Below are 21,054 nucleotides of genomic sequence, written 5' to 3'. Positions count from 1 at the left end.
AGGTTTAATCTGTTGAAACTAGGATGAGGTGGGTCCTTGAGACTCTAAGGAGGGGAACCGACTTAACAGAGGATCGTGAGTCATCGTATTTATGCCCCAAAAACCGCCCAAAAAAACATACAAAAATCAACAGTACACTCGGTAGCCGTGTCTGACAGATCCAGAAGCAAGTCTGTTTGAAGAAACCATCGAGTGCGCAGCAGGGAGTCAGCGATTATGCTCTGAGAAAATAAAGGGAGGCATGCAAAAACAAATAGAGAAAATGGAGGCAAAGATTTCTACACTGACAGGTAAGTTCAAAGACGTTCAAAGAAGGAAAATGACAAAATAATGACGGAAATTTACAAACTGGAATCAAAGAACAACACAACAAAAACAAGAAATGGTTGAGAGTTACATGATCAGATACTCTAAATTAGTCAAATAAAGGACAAAGAAGTGAAAGTCAAAAAGAAGAAGATTCATTTATATTCTTAAAGTGATCGGCAATTGTGTAATCAATCAATCTATCAATCTTACTGTATCCAACAGTCTACACTTGAGTTTATTTACCACACTCTGGAATTGAAAATGGACGCCATTAATAAACACCTAAAGCTGACAGTCGCTCTGGGGAAAGAAAATACATGAAAAAAGGAGCAGAATTGTGCTCCTCACTGCTGCTCCTCGGTCCCTCAGATCATGGGTTGTTGTATGTTTAAACTTCTATTCTTCTGCTCTGAAAATACAATTTTTTTTTGTTGTGAAGCTACTCAATTTTTCACGATATAGGGCCCTTTTAAGTTATTTTGGTGAACATATCCTAATCATGGATATATTATACTTTGACAAAGAAAGAAAAATACTGACACTTCTATCCAAATGCAAATACAAAATAGGATTTAGGGCTACAACTGGCCTGAGACTGGCCAGACTGTAGAGAATGTATTACAGCATCTGAGAAAACTACTGCAAGATGCCTTGTCGTGTCGATGCCAATGTCTTCTGTTGAACGCTACGAAGGGTTTAAGCCAATGAGGCTACGAGGTTGCGGTCGCTTGTCACTTGAGGAAGCTGGGCTTGGCTCAGCCTCATCATTTTTCAATGCAAAAAACATGTTTCAGTGTGCCCGGGTCTAATGGAAGTCTCTGGAGGGGCTGAAAACATCTGTGAAAAGTGTGTGATCTGGCTCCTTTTATTTTCACCAGAGCACAGCGCGAATCAAGTCGAAATTATTTCATTCAATGTGAGTGAGTCAAACAAAAAAAAGGCACACTGGGACGTCTGAAAGTGCCTCCTCGAGATCAGGAAATCAATTTGGTGAAAAAGGCTGAGGGATATTTTTGCGCCGTGCTCTTGGTCGCTGTGCTAAATGAGGCTTCTAAAGTGCACCTTGAAAGTGCGCCACAGCTTTTAAAGGACGCTAATGCAGAGAGGCCTCTTCATTGTGTGTTGAAATGGAAAACTATCATCAGGTCCAGACACTGAGTTTTTGAGCCCCAGCACATTTTTTAATGAGAAGCCGCCACTGGTATAAGCTAATTAATATTTTAAAACAGTCTATAAACCACCAGCCAAATCATTACTGTGCTGACTCGGAGCAATATTGTGTATGTACGTTTCTGAAAAGCAGATGATGATGTCAGCTGAATTATTTCTCAAACCATCCCCCTCCGCAGACGGAATGTAATGATTTGTTCCACTTCCATTATTATGCTCACGCAGCTACTTTTGTTGGCGCTTAACTTCCAGATGTTGAGAAGACAGTCGTGTGCTGAAAACGGTGAGGAGTCAAAAATCGCCTCCCACCGTCACCCATTGCTCCGATGAGCCCTGACATCGCTCCTGTGTTTGGTGCAGATTTGCAAACATCCACGGGTGAGGTGTTCTAAAACACAGCATTCGTCTGCTCTGACCTTCCATCGCCCAGCTGACTCCAGAGAACGGCGTAAGTGGAGGCTTCAGGGGAGAGAACACACAGCTATCTGCCCATCAGGTTCCTCTGGAGACAGGTGAAATTAGAATATATCCTTTCACCACTTGGTGTTTCCAACGCAGCTGACATGCAGAGCATTAAACTGTCATGGAGGTTGAAACCTTTAACACTGAGAATAGCTCCCAGAAATAACACTGAAGGGATCTGCGGACCCATATTTAAGCATATGCAACCAGATATCAATTGACAGTCCGAATCCTCTCTGCAGTTTCTCCAGTAACTTGGAAATGTCTCTCCATCCGTGAGTGTGCTCTTCTCTTAAACAGAGCCAAATAATCCCTTGACAGTTAAGAACTGTTTTGACACCAGCAGCAGAAGTTTGAGCTGAGCGCCTTGGAGCAAATATACAAGGCTAATTCAGGCAGTGAGGCTTTACATTTCCACTTTCACTGCTCTCATCTGACAGGGCTTCTTCTCACACGCGTCAGCAAGTTAAGACTGAGGTGCACCGCAAACACAGTGTTCACAAAACTCCATGAATTTAAGCTGTTACTGTACAAAATTGTCTTGAAGAGAAGGGAAATAAATAAATAATAAATAGTTACTAATAAATAGTGAGGTGTGCTGCAGGTGTAACAGAGGACTTCAAGGTGGAGGTGGGACTGCAGGGAGCAAGTGGAAGGTAAGATAGAGAGGTGGAGGTTTGTCTTAAAAAAGAGAGGAATGAAGGTTAGCCACAGTAAGATGGAATACATGTTTGTGAATGAGAGGGTCCCAAATGGACAGGTGATGTTACAGGATGCAGAGATAAAAAAAAAAGGTAGAGGATTTTAAGTACTTAGGCTCAACAGGATGGAATCATTGGAAAAAAGTGTCAGGTGTGATGTGTGACAAAAGGGTGTCGGCAAGGATGAATGGGAAGGTGTACAAAAGGGTGGTGAGGCCAGTAATGTTGTATGGTTTGGAAACAGTGGCACTGAGGAGAAGACAGGAGGCAGAGCTGGAGGTAGCAGAGATGAAGATGCTGAGCTTCTCTCTGGGAGTGAGCAGGATGGAGATGTTTTGGACATGTACAGAGGAGAGAGAGAGCCTGTACATTGGTAGGAAGATGTTGAGGTTGGAACTGCCAGGCAGAAGGTGGAGAGGAAGATGAAAGAGGAGGTTTATGGAGGTGGTGAAGGAGGACATGAGGTTTGTAGGTTTGAGAGAAGAGGAAGCAGAGGACAGGGTGAGATGGAGGAGGATGATCCGCTGTGGTCACCCCTGAGGGAAATTGTCTTGAAGAGATGGAAAATAAATAAATAATAAACAGTTCATAATATATAGTGAAACAGCCCTGGTTTTGAGCTGCAACAAAGATTCAAACATGCACTCGTCTTATCCTGCAACGTTGCTGTTGAACTTGAGGTGACATGATGCCGACAGTCAAGGCAGTTTTTCCCACCCAAAAAGGTTTAGAGAACTCCAGATTTCTGCTCCCTCCTGGAAAGGCACACAGTCCGCGGTAACACCCCGTGGCGCACACATGGGTGGTGGGGGCCGATCCTCACAAAAAGTCAGCGTGACAAAGCTGCGAAGCTGATTGCTAATTTGCGTTGGCTAACTAGATAAACGCCACCGGTGTCGCCAGCCTGAGCCGTCTGTGATTAAAAGGGAAAAAAACGTCAAAGCATGAATGCGCATAAATCAACTCGGCAAAAGTTGAGAAGGTTATTTCTAAACTTTGGAGCATGAGTTTGACATCCATCCTCTACACCACGAGTAGTTATTTAGTTGAGTTGTTACTGTGTCCACTGCCAACATCATCCCATTCAGCATCCTTAAACCTTCATTTATTCCGGTTGACTATGGAGATGTGCATCACTTTTCACATCCACACAAGTTTTTCCTTGTTGACTTACAATGAGAAACATACTGAGGCTTCGATGTCATTCTGTCTTCAGCCCAGACATGCTGCTTCAGTCAAGGACAAAACCTTGACATTTTTGGGGTTTGGACTTCCTCCATCAAATGAAATGATGACATACATATGTAGTGAAACACTGGTATGAAACAGATAGCATTCGCGACAATCAACTTTTCCCATAGTTTAGACAACAGTAAGATCAGATGAGGATGTTTCTTTCTCGGCCACGTATCAGATCGAGTCAGTCATGAGGATGATATTGATCTTTGGGGTGAGTGAGTGTCGTGAGGGGTCATCCAGACAAAAGACAAGAATTACATTTAACTTGAATTTTCGTACTATGATATTATTTTAAAAAAATTACCATGGTGTTTTATGCTCAAGACATAATGATGTTTTGCATTATTTTACATACAGTTTCTCAATACACAAACAAAAATATCTGGACGATCTTTTTAAGTGGTGACTCTCTTAACAGATTTCAGCATGATATAAGAGTACTCCATTTCAATACAACTATTGCTTAATATGGGAGAAGAAAAACAGACTGTCAGACAGATATTTTTGGTGACAGAATTTGAAGCCTCTAATCCAGAGATGCCTTCAATTTAAACGTCATCTACTTATAAATTTTATATAGATAATGTACAAATGTACAGATCTCAGAAATATCTTTTTCATTATGTCCATAAATATGAATTTGTTCACTTGTTTTTCAATATATTATTTGCATTTGCTATACACATATTTCTGTCGCAGTGTTTTGTCGCTTGCAGCTCACACCTGGCTAGCAGCATCAAAACACACTCTAGCTTGTGTTCATGTTGACGGCAAAATTAAATGGTCAGAAACAACTGAATTACAAGTTGCTTTGTGGTATTTCAAATGAATACAAGTAAACCCCATCACGTCTTGCTTCTGTTACCCAGTCGTTGCCTGCTCACTCAACCTAAGCGCTCACTATAATATTTGGTTTCCCTACATGCATAAAGAGAGCGTGCTATTTTATAGTCTCCGCTGGTTGCTTACTGGTGTATTTAATTGCTTTATTCCAGGTTTGAAGTGTCTTTGGTGCATGAGAACATAGGCTTCCTGGCGCAGTCTTCACTACAAAGATTTATTTTGAACGGCTCCAAGGAATATAGAGACGAAAACACTTGTGTTTTTTGTCTAATTAAACCTTATCATAATTTAATGAGAATGTAGAAACAGTCTTTTTATTCAGATAAAACACACAAAGTCTCTTATGTTTCCCTTTACAAAGAAGTGTTTGTTAGGTTTCATCGCCCAGAAAAAGAAATGAGACACTCCTTAAGGCAAATAGTGAACACATGAAAGACAATGGATTATGTGCTGATTTATATTAAGATTTTAACCCCACTGAACCACAAACCTTGGCATAAAATCAATGTGTCAAACCTCTTTGGATTAGTATTAGACCGAGACCTGATCAACAGACTATCTCATCTGGTCCAATCATTTAGCGAGTACTTTCTTCAGCAAGAAGTCGGACACAACTGGAGCCACAACTTCAGGATGGTCCAGGTGGACGTGATGGTCACCTGATACCCATGTTACTGTGTTCTGTAGGGGAAACAAAAAAAAGCTTAGAAGAGTTTTCAGGGAAACCCGTGCGTCAAAATCGTCCAAAACTTACAACATCTCTTTCTTCATGGTGTGTGAGAAGAGAGGAGTAATTGCTCGCAATCTCGGGGAATATAACTTTCAAGCCTTTATCCGCCCTGTAATGATAATGATGGCTTCATAAGTTCACTATCAAACAGAGTGTCGGCTGTGTTAGAAACTCACATAACAACCAGCACAGGAGCCTGGATCCTGGATAGCATCTCTAGAGACAGCTCCAAAGGAGTCCGCGCTATATTTCTCTGCACAAGAACGCAAAGTGTGAAGGCCTTGCTGGAAAAAGAAGCTTCTCCAGATGTGAAGAGAGTGAAGATGGGACTCACAAAATTCACCCGGATGTCTCTGGTGAAGGCAAATCCTGTAACAGAGCAGACACATCATCAGCTGCAGCCGAGTGAGATTACTGCTCTCTGAGATAACAACTCACCTCCTTCAACCTGAGCCAGCCCTCGCTCTAACAAGATCTCTGTGGACTCTTTGGACAATGTTGGATTTGCTGTCTGCAATCTAAAAAGACATTTTAAAAAAGCAGTTCGCCCAACAACAACAACAGACGTTTAGCAGAAGCGGTGCAAACCTCTCCACTGCCTTCTCATAGGTATAAACTCTGCTCTTGACTTCTGCCTTGTTCTCGAACTGAATTATCTCGTCTATTCCTTTTCGCATCATGTCAGGGATTTCCTTCTGTGGGAATGAAACCATGAGGAAGGGGTCACTACGATGAGAAACGTTACATTAACTGACCACATTGCTTTTCTCACATGCTCATTTATCAGATATCTAAGACCAGAAAACTCATATAAAAAAACAATTATGGTCGTCTGGGTCAGCTCCCAGTCACAGAAGGTTGTGGAGATCCCACAATCCCACTCCACAGATAAGTTCAAAACAACTTGTAGCAGGGAATATATCTCTTTTTAATGTATTTTCCTTTCCCAGATGGATTATCATCTTAGGTTAGTAGGTTTCCGCTCTACCATCTTGGAGCCAACGCTCAGCTTCAGTGAAGGAAAATGTCTTACTGGTGATCTACTGGTGCCAGTGAGCATGGAAGCCTGTTCTTCCAACCAAAAGATGAAGAGCGTCATAAGGAATAGGTGATGTAAGTTTAAAGAGTGAGGGACAAGTGGCAACCATCAGCGTTTTGCTGCTTTACAGGATTATTTTGCCCTGAAGGTTTGCTTCAAATTGGTTTTGAAAACCATGGCTGCCCACGGCAAGCGTAGATAGTCATATCAATCAATCACAAGAGTGTAGGGAAGGCATCAATACAGCAGTGAAGAGGCGTCAATACTCGCCACTAAAAGACCCAAACACACTGTATGTTTTGACTGACCCTTCTGAAGAGAGTTTTGCAGTACATTCACATCCTCTCACAACAGGCCCAGTCAACACTTCCAAAAATAAAAACAAGTGCTTGGTTCACGTGAACCTGCTCTTCTTCATGGCCACTATATTTAAGAAGGAAAACAGATCTTGTTCATCCATAAGCCGCACCGGTCTATAAGCCGCGGGTGCAGTGGTGCTGTCTGCGCTGTAGAAAGGTCAGTGATGCACCCGGCTTAAAAATGCATGAGCATCACTTCTAAACTACTTACTAAAACAGAATCCAGCATCAAGACTGACTCATGAAACAAACTGGGCAATGTTCTGAACTTGAATCATGAACTCCTCACATCTCACTTTGAAGCGCTTAAAATGCGCTCTTTTCGCCCGCGTGCCCGAGGTTCCGACACCACTGTCGATCTCAGCTGCTTCTTCTCGTCTCCACTCCTCCAGGAGATCGGCTCTGTTGAAGGAGCTGCGGACACGCTGGTGAAAACAGCGCATTTTGAGCGCTTTAAAGTTAATAAAGCGCCTCTGATTTCATTGGTTAGATTTTGGCAGCATGACGTGCTTTAGCCTGTAAACATCCATATATTAGTCGTGTAAATGTATTAGCCTCAGCGTTCAGACCAGGGCTAAAAAGTAGCAGCATATAGTTCGGAAATTACAGTTATCACATAGCAATATTTTAGCAGTTTTGGTTATAACCCGGAATTGGTGCATTGACCAATGTTTGCAGTGAAAGAAAAAGACATGATCAATCTGTGTTATTCTACCCCAGCTACTTGTGGCAAGTGGTGAGGGACACACTGAACAGGCCCAGCAGAGAATGTTCTTCTTGCGGCAGCTAAGGAAACTATGACTGCTGACGAAGTTGCTGATGGAGTTCTACACGGCCATCATCCAGTCCTCACCTCCTTTATCACCGTCTGGTACAACAGCGCCACCTCCAGGGACAAGAGCAGACTGCAGTGCATCGTGCGTTCTGCTGAGAATGTGATCGGTTGCAGCCTGCCACCTCTTCATGACCTTAATGTCTCCAGGACCCAGAGACGTGCAGGTCGGATCAGAGCCGACCCTTCTCATCTTGGACATGGACTGTTTGTCCCTCTTCCCTCTGGCAGGAGGCGACGGTCCATCCAGACCAGAACCCCCCGTCACAGGAACAGCTTCTTCCCCTCGGCCGTCAGACTGTTGAATTTGTGATCAGTCCTTGTTGTTTTTTATTAGTTGTTTCTGTTTATTTCATTATTATTGTTATTATTATGACTACTTGTATTATTATTATTATTATTATTATGTTTTTGACTGCACGTTTTCCAAAGCACTTTCCTAGTTGGTGGGATCCCCACTGACCATAGCAATAAAGCTGATTCTGATGTCTATGCACAGGACTGTGGGAGGACACTGGAGTGAGCGTCGGAGTAAACCCACACCAGCACAGGGGAGAACATGTCAACTCCACACCAGGAGGAGCTTGAGTGACCAAAGCTGGAAGCAAACCTGCAGCCTAATTCATGGGTGCACGATGGCGCTAACCATGCAGCCCATTAAATATTTCTGTTTATTAATTCATCAAAATTAATCTGTAACAGTCCCGAGACCATGTGTGACCACCATAATGAAACAAGGAGAGTATGTGCATAAAACCGTGCTGCCGACGGCATCTCAGTTTAATGAGACAATAACAGACGCGCATGGGAAACTGTGCGGTCGATTACTCACCAGCTTTGTAGGTAAGAACCCGTACGCGTCTAGAAACACCAGTCCATCCACCTTTTCAGGGTACAGGGAGCAGAACTGAGGATGGAATACAGGGCTGTCACACACAGGGATTCTTGATATTAGTATAGAAGATGTAGCTGTTTACCATGCCTGCGATGTTGGCTCCTGCAGAGCAGTTCCATCATGGTGTCAGCAACAACAAAGGTACAAGGTGTTCACACAAACATGAAGAAGCAGCAGACGCCACGGCTGTGTTCCACTCACCCATACTGTGACCCATGATTGTGAACTTGTTCAACTGGAGAGCTGCAGGGGTTCATTTCACAGATCATCAACCAGGCAGCCTCATTATACAAAACACTTCAGCAGCAGCGTCGCACGCTCATATTTTGACGACAACATGAAAATGTCAATGTGAAGGAGGATGAGAGTCGCACTCACACTCAGTGACTCTGCGCACGTCGGCCACGTAGCCAGGAAAGGTGTAAAAGTCTCCAGCCGGACGATGAGAAGAGAGACCGTGACCTGCCATGTCCAGAGCCAGGTACCTGCAGCCTGACAACAAGTCACACACTGAAGCTATGTGTTTTCCAGGTAATGACCATAATACAGAACTATCTTTAGTTCACAAATGTCTGGCCACAACTTGTTGACAGTTACCTTGGGGCAGCAGTGGAATGAGGTTTTTGAAGGTGCCGCAGTTGTCGGCCCAGCCATGCAGGCAGACAACAGGATGCCCATCATCAGGACCCCACTGTTGACCTCTGATCTCCCCCCATTTCACTTTTACAGAGATCTCTGGAAGTGAGCAGTGACTCATCAGACACCAGACAGCACTGAACACTGTCTCTAAGATGCTTTAAGAGAGCAGCCCTGAAGTCAGAGGACAGCCAACATGGCGGATAGGAGAGGTGGAATTATCGAGAGTGGAACGCCTCCATGTCTTTCTCCATCAGAACATTCAGAGGTGCAGTCAGCTCTGAGAGTTGTGGATGGATCTCTTCAACCAATAGGATAATCTACTCTTCCAAGTCACTTCCTCCGCTTGTTGATTCATTTTCTCGCTGTAAAATCTGGACCCGTTTGGCTAACATGCCACAGGTTACCTTTAGTTTTTAGGTCGAATGAGGTCGCACAAATATTTTTCGACTATTATACTAAATGAATCACCTGTTTACACACTACATTACACACTATAATATATAAAAAATATCAATATTTGAGTTTACATTTGTCATGCAAAGCAGTTGCTTTAGTCACGTACTGTTAGTCTGGCACTGTTGTTCTTAATCAGGAAAGGGTGGAGTTAATGTGTCTTAGTGCTTTGATCATAAACCACAATAAGTAGGTCAGCCAGGTTATTTTGCACGTGTGAGGGGGACACACGGAAAACTGGGCCTCAAAATTGGTCGGCAACAGCAGACTGAGAACAAGGTTGTGTGTGTGTATGTGTCTGTGTGTGTGTGGAATACTGTAAAATGATCTAGGGCACAAAATCTTAAAATGAAGAACGAACACCCATTACATTGTAATACTACCCGGAGAGTGCCAACCACCCCCAACCACTTCCACCTTCAGTCCACCCCCCAACACAACCTTCCAGTCTTCAGAAACCCTTTATAAAGAATTGTTGGAGACAGACAGTCCACTCCCGAAATGAAAAACACAGTCACACATTCAACTTTCATCCAAATGCAGCCATACAGTAACTTTGCATGTTATTTTGAAGACAGACAAAACACAAACCAATTTTCGAAAACGTAACCTTCTCGTACAAGAGGTTAAAACACAATATTCAAGCTGCAACAAGCCATAACAATGTACTAGTGCAACAGCAGTGGCCCAGACACAGAATAATCCGAACTCAAGACCAAGTTAATGGATATGACTGAAAACAGGACAGTCTTCTTTTGAGGAATTCATAAATTTGCTTTTCATCAAAAAACTTCAATGAGAGTAGGATCACACAAGAACAGAAGGGGAAAAAACTTTTATGCCAGTCAAACACGATTCAATGCGCACAAGGACTATTTGATACGGCAACATTTTGCATACTACGTTTCTTTTATGTAGCAATACCTTAAGCCTTTAGGTAGAACGATGACGGGGTCATTGTGAGAGGAACAAGAAAAAACAAGAAGAGTCGCACAAATATTTCTCGACAAATATTGGTGCGGCATTGCACTTTCTCACTAAATGTATCATCTGGTTACACACTATATTACACACTATATTGCATATTGTAGTTTACATTTGTCGTCGTTGTTACAGTATTTTCAAATGCTTAGCTCCCAAACACAATAACAAATAATGTTTCAACAAATATCATTGCACTTTCTCACTAAATTAATGACCTGGTTACACACTATATTGCACACTATATTGCATATTGTAGTTTGCATTTGTCGTCGTTGTTACAGCATTTTCAAATGCTTAGATCCCAAGCACAATAACAAATACCATCGCACTTGCTCGCTGAATGACTTACCTTTTCTTGGAAGAGTGGAGGAGCTGGAGAATGAAGCCATCTGTGCTGATACTGTCTTCTTTTGAATGGACACAAACTTCGGTAAATTGCAAATCAAAGTTTTCATCTTATGACAGCACGTAACGCACGCGTGACGTCGGCAAGGACGTGCCAGTATACGGTTGAGACGTTACCTCAGTCCGGCCAGTCTACCAGGCACCAGTGATGGTGCACCGCTGGTTCAAGGAGAACAACTGACGTTTGGAAGTATGACGCGTTACATGTAAACCACGGAGGAATTTATGGGACTTGTTGAAGCAACACGGATTGCATACGCATGCGCAGAGCGCCGCCATTGATTTAGACGTCATTATGGAGACGTCACTGGCACGTGTCGATCTTGCAAACGTTTTCAGCCAGATACTACTGAGATACTGAGCATTCGTCGTCCTAAATATGTCAAAAATAAAATAAAATAAAATCACATCTTGTGTGTTAAAATTAATTATTAACGCAGCGTTTCGTGTTATTGGTAAATGGCATATGGCAATACATGATTATAAAGAGCTTTTTAAACAGAAGATTGAAAAAAAAAAGCAGAAGAAACTATCAAAATATTTTCGTATGTACTCTATTTGGATATATATATATATATATATATATATATATATATATATATATATATATATATATATATATATATATATATATATATATATTACTCTAGATTCTATAGATTCTGGTTCTATAAATAAATGTATACATGTGTGTTCATAGATTTTTTTTTTTACTGCTAAGATCACAAAGGTAAAAAAGAAAATTTTCCTAAAAAAACTGTGTGTGCAGTATCCCCTCCATTAAACCACGTGTCAGACCAGACTTTTTTCTGCCCAAGGCATTCCCAGAAAATGTGCCCGTGGTGAGCGCCACGCTCTCCAGCAGGCCATGTTTCTCCAGCATCGTGCTAGAACAAATGTGGTGACACACTATGTTGCATATTCTCTGCTTCTCCTTCGTATGAGAGTGTAACTCCCACAGTACTGAATGTAAGTCACTATTTGTCATCATTGTAACAGTATTTTCAAATGCTTACCTCCCATAGTAAAACTCAATTTATTTGCCATTTTATCTGACCCTTGGTTACAATCGATGTCTTTATCATCTTAACACAATCTCGAGTGTTGTGATGCCTGCTGATGTGTGAAATGATCTTGCAGTCGACATCGTGGGTTACGACATGGGTGAGTAGCTGGATCAATTAAAATGTCCCTGTGATGTATTGATCTTCCAGTGTATTTTTTTGCTCTTGTCCACTGCTGTAGTGTTTCAGCTGCTGTTGGTTTGTTGTGGAATGGCAGCAGATCTGTACGATGTTCATTCATGTATTCATAATTCATCAAGAATCAATGTGTTTATCAGCTCAACACAAGGACACATTTCACTAATGCTCATTAGTCACAGCCAGCGCTGCTTTGATGTCATGGCTCATGTGATGAGCTTCCAAGATCCAGGTCTTGCTTGAGAGGCTGCTCTCTGTCACATCTAACTGAAGAAACCAAGAGTGAATGAAACAAGAATGAATGTGTGCAATGCTTAAACGGAAATGAGGCTCGAGGTGTGAATTAAAATACAAAACTATATGTATGATTAGCAAAAAGAATACACATAATAAGAATAGCCTTTTATGTTTAGGCAGGAAACCAGAGAACTTTAATTTAAGGGCTTAAAGATTTGTGAGAGACGAAGCTCTGAGCTTCGACATCTCTTTTACGGCTGTGTATTAATGATGGCGCCAGATGTTTGCGTGTGCAACTTTCAACGCCTCATTGAGCTTGAATATTAACAAAGCTGTCCGACTATCATGTCATCTAGAGTTGACTTGTTGCCAGGCTTTTATAAATAGTTCATTACGTTTGTAATGTTGCAATTGAGAGGACACCAATGGAGTTTTGGACTACACCTTCCACTGGAGATCATCTTAGGTTTGTAAAAAAAAAAAAAATTTACTTAATAAGGTGATTTGCACTACTCTCATTGTCAACTTGTTTGAGGATTATGACACAATACCAGGTCAAATTCAAGCCTGTTCAACATAAAAAGAGTTTGCAACTGCAGGGCATGGTTTTATTTGCTCACTTCAAACAATAAGCAACATAGTCAATAAGGTTTGTTGAACAGACTTTGAATAACCCAACTGTTGACGAAGAAAGAACCCAGCATTTTGGAAGTAATTTTCAAATGTTAATTGCAAGTACAATCGGCAACAAATTGTTTAGAGTCTATCCGTCTATGCTCATCTGGTGAGGTGCAGCAGTTGAGTAACAAGGCCCAGACCCTGCTCCCACCAGCATTACAGAGGAATTAGTATTAGAAAATAAACAATAAAGGGACAAAGAGAACCAAACTCTAAATGAATTTACTTAAGTACAATTACACCCAAATAATACGCAGAAATACAGAGTAGTATGTACATGACACTTTAAATAAATATATAAACATGAGAGTCAGTGATGATGCAAGTGTTGCAGGAACTAGTCGTAGCTGGGAATGTTGCTGTCTGATGGCATGGAGCACTGAGTCAGGTTGGACAGGTAAAGAGCAGTCGTCATGGGAACCAAGCCCGCAGCCACCTTCAGGATGGTCAAGAGCCTCGCTGCCGCATTGGTGACACCGTCGGATGTCTGCAGAAAACTATAGTTAAAAAAGGCTCATGCACCTCAAAAACTGCCACCATCATCGGGCTATGACACAAACCTGATCCTCTGCAAAAAGTAGAGCACTGTGGTGCGATGCAGCCAGTTTCCTGACGGCGACCAGGCGATCTGGAGGAACTGAAACACTGCGAGCTGCAGGGCATGGATTGGAGAAAAAGAAATCAGCGAGTCACAGGCATGGCTGTGGTGGCATGATGCCAGTCAGCACCCTTGAAAATCATCCATCGCCAGCTGCACATTCTGACGTAAAACTCCAGGAAACGGATTAAGAACAGAGAGCAAATGAAATGCTCTTTTTTTTTTATTCCAAAAACTCAGGAGCAGATGCTTTCTATTGCTGCAGTGTTTCTATGTTTAACCACAAAAATCTGAACACAAAACCATTCCATTGAGTGCAATCCTTAAAAAACTTAAAAGTCTACCTACCGCCTGTGACCATGAAACACACTTTTCCAAGGAAGTATCCCGCATCCAAATACTTGAGGGAAGATTCTGCTGAACGAATGCTGCAAAAAACACAAGAAGATCAAATTGAATTCTCTCATGTTGGACCAAATACATTTGGAGAACTGGAAAAGCACAAAGCGAGTGCAAACCTCCACCAACAGAATCTGTCCACCCCAACACAATCTCCCAATGAAGAAGCATGTTTCAAATAAAATCCTGAATCCAAATGCCAAAAATGGCCCTATCCCCCAATGTTAAAAAAAAAATTGTGGATCAAGGCGGTGATATGGAAAATCCCATATCACGGATTAAGAACAGAGAGCAAATGAAATTTTTTTTAATTCCAAAAACTGAGTTGGGCGGTGATATGGAAAATCCCATATCACCGCCCAAAATCCTCGTCCAATTTCACGCATTCCCTGAAAATAGCATCCACATCTGTCCATAACTTTTCCAAGTTTTCTTGAACACAAACAAACCCCAAACTTCTTGAGCAGCAGTGCTGGCTGGGTTGGTTGGTATAGTATCTGCTGTGCTTCTCAGGGTTCATGACATCCCAATATCATCTTTGTGTATGACTACTTGCACTCTTGTAATGAGTATATTGTTATAGACTACAGGGCTGAAAGGCTTATCGTTTTAGGCTTTTCAATCTGAGAAGTACCTTAACTCTGATGTGAGGTTGATGATGAACACAACGAGGTCAATCCGCGGGCGACTCTCCTCGTTCTCCATTGGCAGAGGTAGACTCTTAGCTAGTCTCCTGAAGACACACACACACACACACACACACACACACACACACACACACACACACACACACACACACACACACACACACACACACACACACACACACACACACACACACACACACACACACACACACACACACACACACACACACACACACACACACAATGAAACATCCATGAGCGACCGAGCAGCCTGGTGTGTACTTTTATCTTGAGCAGATTGCAAAAAAGAGCATAGTGTATTGAGGTCGAAAAGTACTACTCACACATTCACTGTGATGGCACTCTCCTCCACCAGACTATTCGCCAATTTCTGCTGAAAATGCTCCTCATTTTCCACCAGCTGGTAGAAAGGTACATCATCAAAACACAGATGCATACAACAACGTGTCTCTTCACCAATGGATACTGCTTTTAAAGGTCATTTATCATTCTGTTATGTGCTGTTTTAATCTTTGTTGATATTAATAAACAAGCAACAAGAATTGGTCGAGGAGAGCATTGAGTTTTATGGATGCGAGGACCATTGTGGTGACCAGAGAGGATGCACGAGACAGGTTAGGGTGGAGGAGGCTGACCTGCTGTGGTAACCTCTGATGGGAGATGACGAAGGACAAACTTAAGATTTATGACTTTAGGATATCACCTAAATATATATCGGTATACCGTAAAATCATGTGGTGTAGAAGCTGTTGAGTTACACCCCAAGTATCAGCCGTGTATTATGTATTTTGGCCATGCACTGTAGTAGAATATTGACTGTATTGTTTGCATTAAAAAACGATGTATTCTCGGATCATATTGTACATGTTGTACCCAAGCTTCGCTCTACGATCGCTGACTCTTGGAAACTGGAACAATTAGTAAATAATAATTTCGCCGATGAGCAGTTGGCAGGGACCTTTGTAACGTTCTTTTTTTTACCGTTACAAAAGATCATATTGGTAGCACAAGTCCCGGTTTCATTTTACTTGAATGACGATGACGAGAGAAAGCTGCTTGCCAACTTACCAAGATGGTGGCTGAATTGAGTGCAGGTAGTTTGCTGTAGGGTTTCAACAGCGACATATTCACTGACGATTTTAGAATAACGATAATAAAATGGATGAGCGTTTTCGAGGGGTATGACACCCGGAAGTATACCAGCGCTTCCCTCTTCGCGCCACTTTTCCAAACGTGCGTCTGACGTCACTACGTGCTTGGTGAAAAACATCTGCCTGCTACTGCCCCTCAGAGGCTACAGAGTGCATTACATTACACATTACATTACATTTGTTATTCCTCAAATGGATTCACTGTCGAGTTAGAACATGATTACGCTGACTGTCCCAACTTGTATGTAACTTGCGTCAATTCATGGTGTGTGCAATTTATGAAGAAAATTGAGCCAAAATGAGAGTGTTGAAAACATTTAAAGAGATAAGTTTGAATTTTCTTGTTTAAACGCTCGATTCCAGGGTCACCAAACCGCAAGCTACTCCTACAGCACTGTGACCTGAAGTTATCAAGTATCATCGCTAAATATCTGAAGAATATCCCTCTCCACCAATTGTTATCGGACCACAATTTAAACCCCCTAAATCGGGGCATATCATATGAGACGTTCAAACTGGGCATCAGCTAACCTTTGATGTGGCAATGATATGCAGCAGTGAATGAACAAGTCTGAGGTCGTCATATTATGAATTGAAGCAGTGAGGAAAAATAGACTTTATTGAAAGCAGACATTTTATTCATCTCGGGTGGCACAGGAGAACAAATTCAACATCATTGATCAGGCAGAAGTAGCAGAAGGCCTCCAGTGTCAGTTTGGGACCGTGCATCAGATCCATATGAACAACATGGAAACGCGGGAAACTATCCAAGGAGCATTAAAGTAAAGAAAGGTGAAGGTTGAGTGAGGAGCACACTGTGCTACAAATGCTAACAATCCGGTTAAATACATAGCAGTTCAAATGTATTCTGATTAAAACATTCGGTGAGGTTGTGTTTTGGAGTAAACCAGCAGCTATTTTGGCATCAAGACTTCTAGTTTTACTTAAGAATTTGTCCCACAAATGAGCGTTCAAGTAAAGTTGACCCATCGTCACTTCAGAAAAGTGACAGACCTACCTCCTGTCAAATCAAACACATGAAAGAGCAGACAACAGAACACTGTCATCTAGTCAAAAGTATTTCAAAGTATAACAGCTTGACCACCACCATTTCCCTTCCCCCAACTTGAGCATCAAACACTGCTCACTGACGTTTCAATAAGAAGACTGAAGCTGACACGCAAGCTACACACCGGCCTCTGCTCTTGAGAAGTGCATCCGGAGAACTGCAAAGATGCCCACATGCTGCTGCTGTTGTTGTTGTTGTTGTTCTTATCCAGCTCATATCTCTCCCGACTCTCGCTCTTCTGAGCTGGAGCGTCTTTGCCTCTCGTACGATGGGGATCTGTCTCTCTCTTTGGCCATTGTCGTATCTGGGGAGGTGGATCTCTCCCTGTCCTCCCAGTCTCTTTGCTGCACCTGGTCATTATGCCAACCTTCGCCCTCTCCCACTAGCTCATGAGACAGCGAGCGCTCCTTCTCACCTCTGTCACGGGTGTGAGACGATCTGTCTCTGGACGACCTGAGAGCCAACAAAGGCTGTTAGACGATATGTGAACGCATGAACAATGACCTTATCTATGGCATGTAGTAGTCTGATCCAAGTATTCAACCCAGAGGCTCCAAGTGTTGGATTCTCTTTGACTGTGCCAACATTTACCAGCCATGGTGAATAATAACAGTTTATTCAACTTCTTCATCATATATTCTGTCATCGAAAATCTGATTTCAACATGTTATATAAAATCAACTCAAGCAAATCAAATCAGTAACAACGTAAAGAAATGCAGCTGAAGAAACCTAAAGTCTGAAGGCATACAAAAGGGAAACGCACCTCTTTCTCCTGTGCCTGTGGGAATGAGAGCGTGAACGATGTCTGTCCTTGTGTCTGTGTTTTCGTTCTCTTTCTCGATCCCGGTCTCCACCCTCTTCTCTGGAGCGAGAGGACCGGTGACGTCTAGAGCGGTGGCTAGATGAACTGCCTCCATCCCTGTGTTGACACAACGACAACACAAAATGTGTCTTCTGGGTCATATTACAGATAACTTATGGGTTATGGGTTAAAAGGCTGTTCAGATAGGTTCAATATCTCTGGAAGATAATGCAGTACACATACATGTATTCAATCTCATCCTTTATTCTCACTCTATTTTGAGTAACAAGTAGTATTTGTGTCTTGCTGTTAACATTTTTTTTAATAAAAATACTCTACATTTACAAAGCTCTTATACCTGTATCGGTCTCCACTTCTAGATCTTGACCTGAATGACAAAAAAATACAGTTAGACGACAGTTATCTTGAAGATGATGCAAACAGAAATACAGTCCACTACCGTCTTCTCTCTCGTTCACGGTCCCTCTCACGTTCTCTCTCTCGCTCCCTTTCTCTCTCCCGCTCTCGCTCCATCTCCCACAGTCTCTCCCGTTCATCTCCTCTTTCACGTTCCTCTCGCCGTCTTGTCCGCATTTTTTCTTGTTTTTCAATCACAGCTTTCTGCATCAACATAAATTTTAAAAATGACAATATAAAAGGTCAACTGGACAGAAACTGCAGATGTGTGTCAGTAACAACTACTGTCATTTCTGCAGTGAGGAGATTACCCTTAGTTTTTCTAGTTTCTCGCGGATTTCAATAAAGCCGAGGTGTAGTTTTCCTCCAAAGTGGTCAGCCAGACGACGATCATTGTCATGGAGACCGAGGTAGGCCGAGCACACCTCACACACCCGAAGTTTTTGTTGTTGAAAGCTTGAGGCCGGCATCGAGTTCCTATAAACATCCTGTGAGAGCAGGGAGTGCAGGAGAGTCAGCTACTGTAGCAAACTGATCACATTCATTCAATCAACATTTTCTACTCTTAAACTTTATTTTGCTATGGCAAAATCCAAATGAAACCAATGTGATCTCCTGACCTCAGCTTCTTTCTTCAGGGCCCGGGTCTTCTCCACCTTTTCCAGCAGCTGCTGGGCCTCGTCAACGTTCCCCTCACTTCCAAGCTGCTCCGCTCGAGCAAGCAGCTTCCCGATCTCTTCATTTAGTTCATGTACACGCTCAGCCTGACGTGGGCAGAAGAGATATTTCAAGGTAAATATATCTATGTAGACATAACTGAAACCGTTACTTTAAGTAGTCACTCACCTTCGCAGTGACTTCCGCGCTGATCTCATCTTGCGTATCAGCCAGTCGTTTCTTTGCTAGCTCTGTTCTGCGGTCACAGTCAGCAATAAAGGACTGTAGATGCTCAGCAGCCTGATCAATAAAATAGGGTTATAAAAACATTTGTACTTCACTAATAAACAAACTCCATAATAATGCAGGGTGCTACGATGGCTGTTATCGAGTAAACCATTCCGAACTCCGATTAAGATGCAAGTAAACAACCTAAAACTACTGACAATCCATCAGTATGACTTCACCACTGACTTTCATCTCATGCAAGGATAAGCATTTTGCCAGAGTTAAAAGAGGAGCTGAAACCAGATGATGTAATGCACGATGCTCCTATAGTCTCACACTGAGCAAAAAAAAACAAAAAAAAAACGATGCCACATGTCCACGGCAGATCAGCAACATTACTGCTTTCAAAGGACAATGTTGTTTCACTTACATCAAGTTCGAAGAAGTATTCCTGTTCCTTGGAGGCAATCTCATAGTCAGCTCTTAGTGCCAGGTCATGAACTTTGGAACACTCTCCCAGGTCCATTCTCTGGGGGGGTGAAGTCAAAAAACATTATGGACTTACATTGTGCATTTGACAGAAACTAGCAGTAGCTCAACTTCATCAATGGACTAAAATATGTTGGGCTAGACCTCTAATTTATCTCCGCTCGTTGCAAACAAAACACGACGGGAAAGTTAAGGAGCATGTGTGGGAATGTTTTCATGCGTCAAAATGGAACCCAACAAGTGCATTGTACTTACTGTGCCTGATAATATGTCATGAGGACATGAATCCAGAAGGTGACTTTTGCAGACCCGCTCATCTGAAAATTTAATTCTTTGTCTCATGGTATCACCTGTAATAGAAGAAAAAACGGATTGAAATGACTAACTCAGTCACCTATAATCTATGATATGACATGATATGACCATGTCGCAAGTTGTGATGACTCATGTTACATCATAGGCGTCAAAAATTCCAATAGAAGTGCAGTCGCTAATATTGAGAGAGTGACAAATGTAGAAAATATACTGACTTGACTACATTTTAACTCAGCGACAACAGGTAGCAGCGCCCCGCTCGTTATCCTCATGTCGGCTAGCTCTTAGCATCACATGCCGCTGTTAGTTAGCATGTCGGCTAATACCAGTAGCAACGCAAAACTTACACTGCGATACTTTTAATGGAGTCGTAGTTAGACGACGGCACCCAGCAAGTACCTACCATCTCTGCCCGTCCCCATGAGCTGATCCAGCATTGCTCGCATCTGCGCCTGGGCCGACATGTTTGACTGCAGCTCGCGGCGTGTGACTCACTCCTCGCCCGCAAAAGTCAAACACATGCAGCTTCTTCTCCACCGCCACCACAAACTTTCCCGTCAAAACTATAGCGTTCCGTGAGAGTTAAAACAAGTAACAGAGACTATCGCTGGAAAGCAAAGGACGGTTGGCTCTGTTTAAATTCGCTCGAATATCCGGGTCGTGTGGATTTGGCTGTGTAAAAACAAGATTTGCTAATAAATATTCGTCTGATAGAGAACCGGTTCCTGACACATGGCATGAATCTCTATTTCTAGACAGTTATCGTAAAGTTTCGGGGCTCTTTTTCTTCCGCACGGCGGCTACTTCCCCTTCCTACCGAGGTGCGGGAGCGCCACACTCAGGCCAGGGGCGGTGACGGTGCTGCGGTGAGCTTTGCTGACGTCACAGACGAGTTCAAAATACTATAGGCCAAAGAAAACATGACGCGCAAATCTATATATTGTTGTCCTTTATTTAGTAAATGGCCACACTAACACATTCATTTTACACCACCTGTCGACAGCTTTGAGCTCACCAGTGTTCCTCAAAATGTAAAACAATGAATCATAACTAGAGACGTTGACTGCGATCATTTTGACGCC

General features: G+C 42.4%; 3 protein-coding genes across 9 annotated transcripts; all 3 read right to left on the bottom strand.

Moving 5' to 3' along the window:
• Positions 1-4,953: 4,953 nt before the first annotated feature.
• Positions 4,954-11,308, bottom strand: serhl (serine hydrolase like). 7 transcript variants are annotated; one of them, XM_053857627.1, is made up of 13 exons: positions 11,178-11,308; positions 11,005-11,080; positions 9,177-9,314; positions 8,958-9,071; positions 8,781-8,822; positions 8,662-8,681; positions 8,517-8,591; positions 6,043-6,149; positions 5,893-5,972; positions 5,789-5,823; positions 5,631-5,707; positions 5,479-5,563; positions 4,954-5,405 (listed from the first exon to the last, which is right to left on the bottom strand). In XM_053857627.1, exons 2-13 carry the CDS (start codon positions 11,042-11,044, stop codon positions 5,298-5,300), a joined length of 921 nt encoding a protein of 306 aa, XP_053713602.1. In that variant the 5' UTR covers positions 11,045-11,080; positions 11,178-11,308; the 3' UTR covers positions 4,954-5,297. The 7 variants fall into 7 exon arrangements, with proteins under 7 accessions (XP_053713602.1, XP_053713601.1, XP_053713603.1 ...); XM_053857626.1 differs by having other exon boundaries at positions 11,005-11,062; positions 11,178-11,305; XM_053857628.1 differs by having other exon boundaries at positions 11,005-11,062; positions 11,133-11,230.
• Positions 11,309-13,383: 2,075 nt separating this feature from the next.
• LOC128754770 (centromere protein M-like) lies at positions 13,384-16,053 on the bottom strand. Its single transcript, XM_053857632.1, has 6 exons — positions 15,911-16,053; positions 15,166-15,242; positions 14,809-14,907; positions 14,124-14,203; positions 13,738-13,829; positions 13,384-13,664 (listed from the first exon to the last, which is right to left on the bottom strand). The coding sequence occupies exons 1-6, from the start codon at positions 15,965-15,967 to the stop codon at positions 13,515-13,517; spliced, it is 555 nt and encodes a 184-aa protein (XP_053713607.1). The 5' UTR covers positions 15,968-16,053; the 3' UTR covers positions 13,384-13,514.
• Positions 16,054-16,604: 551 nt separating this feature from the next.
• Positions 16,605-20,813, bottom strand: LOC128753820 (putative RNA-binding protein Luc7-like 1). The gene is made up of 10 exons (XM_053855939.1): positions 20,376-20,813; positions 19,913-20,007; positions 19,599-19,697; positions 19,130-19,240; positions 18,904-19,047; positions 18,595-18,771; positions 18,327-18,487; positions 18,225-18,254; positions 17,828-17,983; positions 16,605-17,515 (listed from the first exon to the last, which is right to left on the bottom strand). The coding sequence occupies exons 1-10, from the start codon at positions 20,434-20,436 to the stop codon at positions 17,275-17,277; spliced, it is 1,275 nt and encodes a 424-aa protein (XP_053711914.1). The 5' UTR covers positions 20,437-20,813; the 3' UTR covers positions 16,605-17,274.
• Between the last annotated feature and the right edge of the window lie 241 nt (positions 20,814-21,054).

Source organism: Synchiropus splendidus, chromosome 2 (assembly GCF_027744825.2).
Source record: "Synchiropus splendidus isolate RoL2022-P1 chromosome 2, RoL_Sspl_1.0, whole genome shotgun sequence".
Classification (NCBI taxonomy): Eukaryota; Metazoa; Chordata; class Actinopteri; order Syngnathiformes; family Callionymidae; genus Synchiropus; species Synchiropus splendidus.
The sequence above is the reverse complement of the archived record's forward strand: the minus strand, read 5'-3'. Positions and strand labels throughout refer to the sequence as shown.

Excerpts from the sequence above, each read along its gene's own strand:
- serhl (XM_053857624.1), bottom strand. The coding sequence starts at position 11,110 with ATGAAAACTTTGATTTGCAATTTACCGAAGTTTGTGTCCATTCAAAAG. Across the intron at positions 9,315-11,004 it reads CTCCACTCTTCCAAGAAAAG|AGATCTCTGTAAAAGTGAAA; the intron begins GTAAGTCATTCA and ends GCTCACTTCCAG. Across the intron at positions 8,682-8,780 it reads AATCATGGGTCACAGTATGG|GAGCCAACATCGCAGGCATG; the intron begins GTGAGTGGAACA and ends ACTGCTCTGCAG.
- LOC128753820 (XM_053855939.1), bottom strand. The coding sequence starts at position 20,436 with ATGTCGGCCCAGGCGCAGATGCGAGCAATGCTGGATCAGCTCATGGGG. Across the intron at positions 19,698-19,912 it reads ATGACATATTATCAGGCACA|AGAATGGACCTGGGAGAGTG; the intron begins GTAAGTACAATG and ends TCACCCCCCCAG. Across the intron at positions 18,772-18,903 it reads CCCTGAAGAAAGAAGCTGAG|GATGTTTATAGGAACTCGAT; the intron begins GTCAGGAGATCA and ends CTGCTCTCACAG.
- LOC128754770 (XM_053857632.1), bottom strand. The coding sequence starts at position 15,967 with ATGTCGCTGTTGAAACCCTACAGCAAACTACCTGCACTCAATTCAGCC. Across the intron at positions 15,243-15,910 it reads TCAATTCAGCCACCATCTTG|CTGGTGGAAAATGAGGAGCA; the intron begins GTAAGTTGGCAA and ends CCTTTCTACCAG. Across the intron at positions 13,830-14,123 it reads GTGTTTCATGGTCACAGGCG|CTCGCAGTGTTTCAGTTCCT; the intron begins GTAGGTAGACTT and ends CATGCCCTGCAG.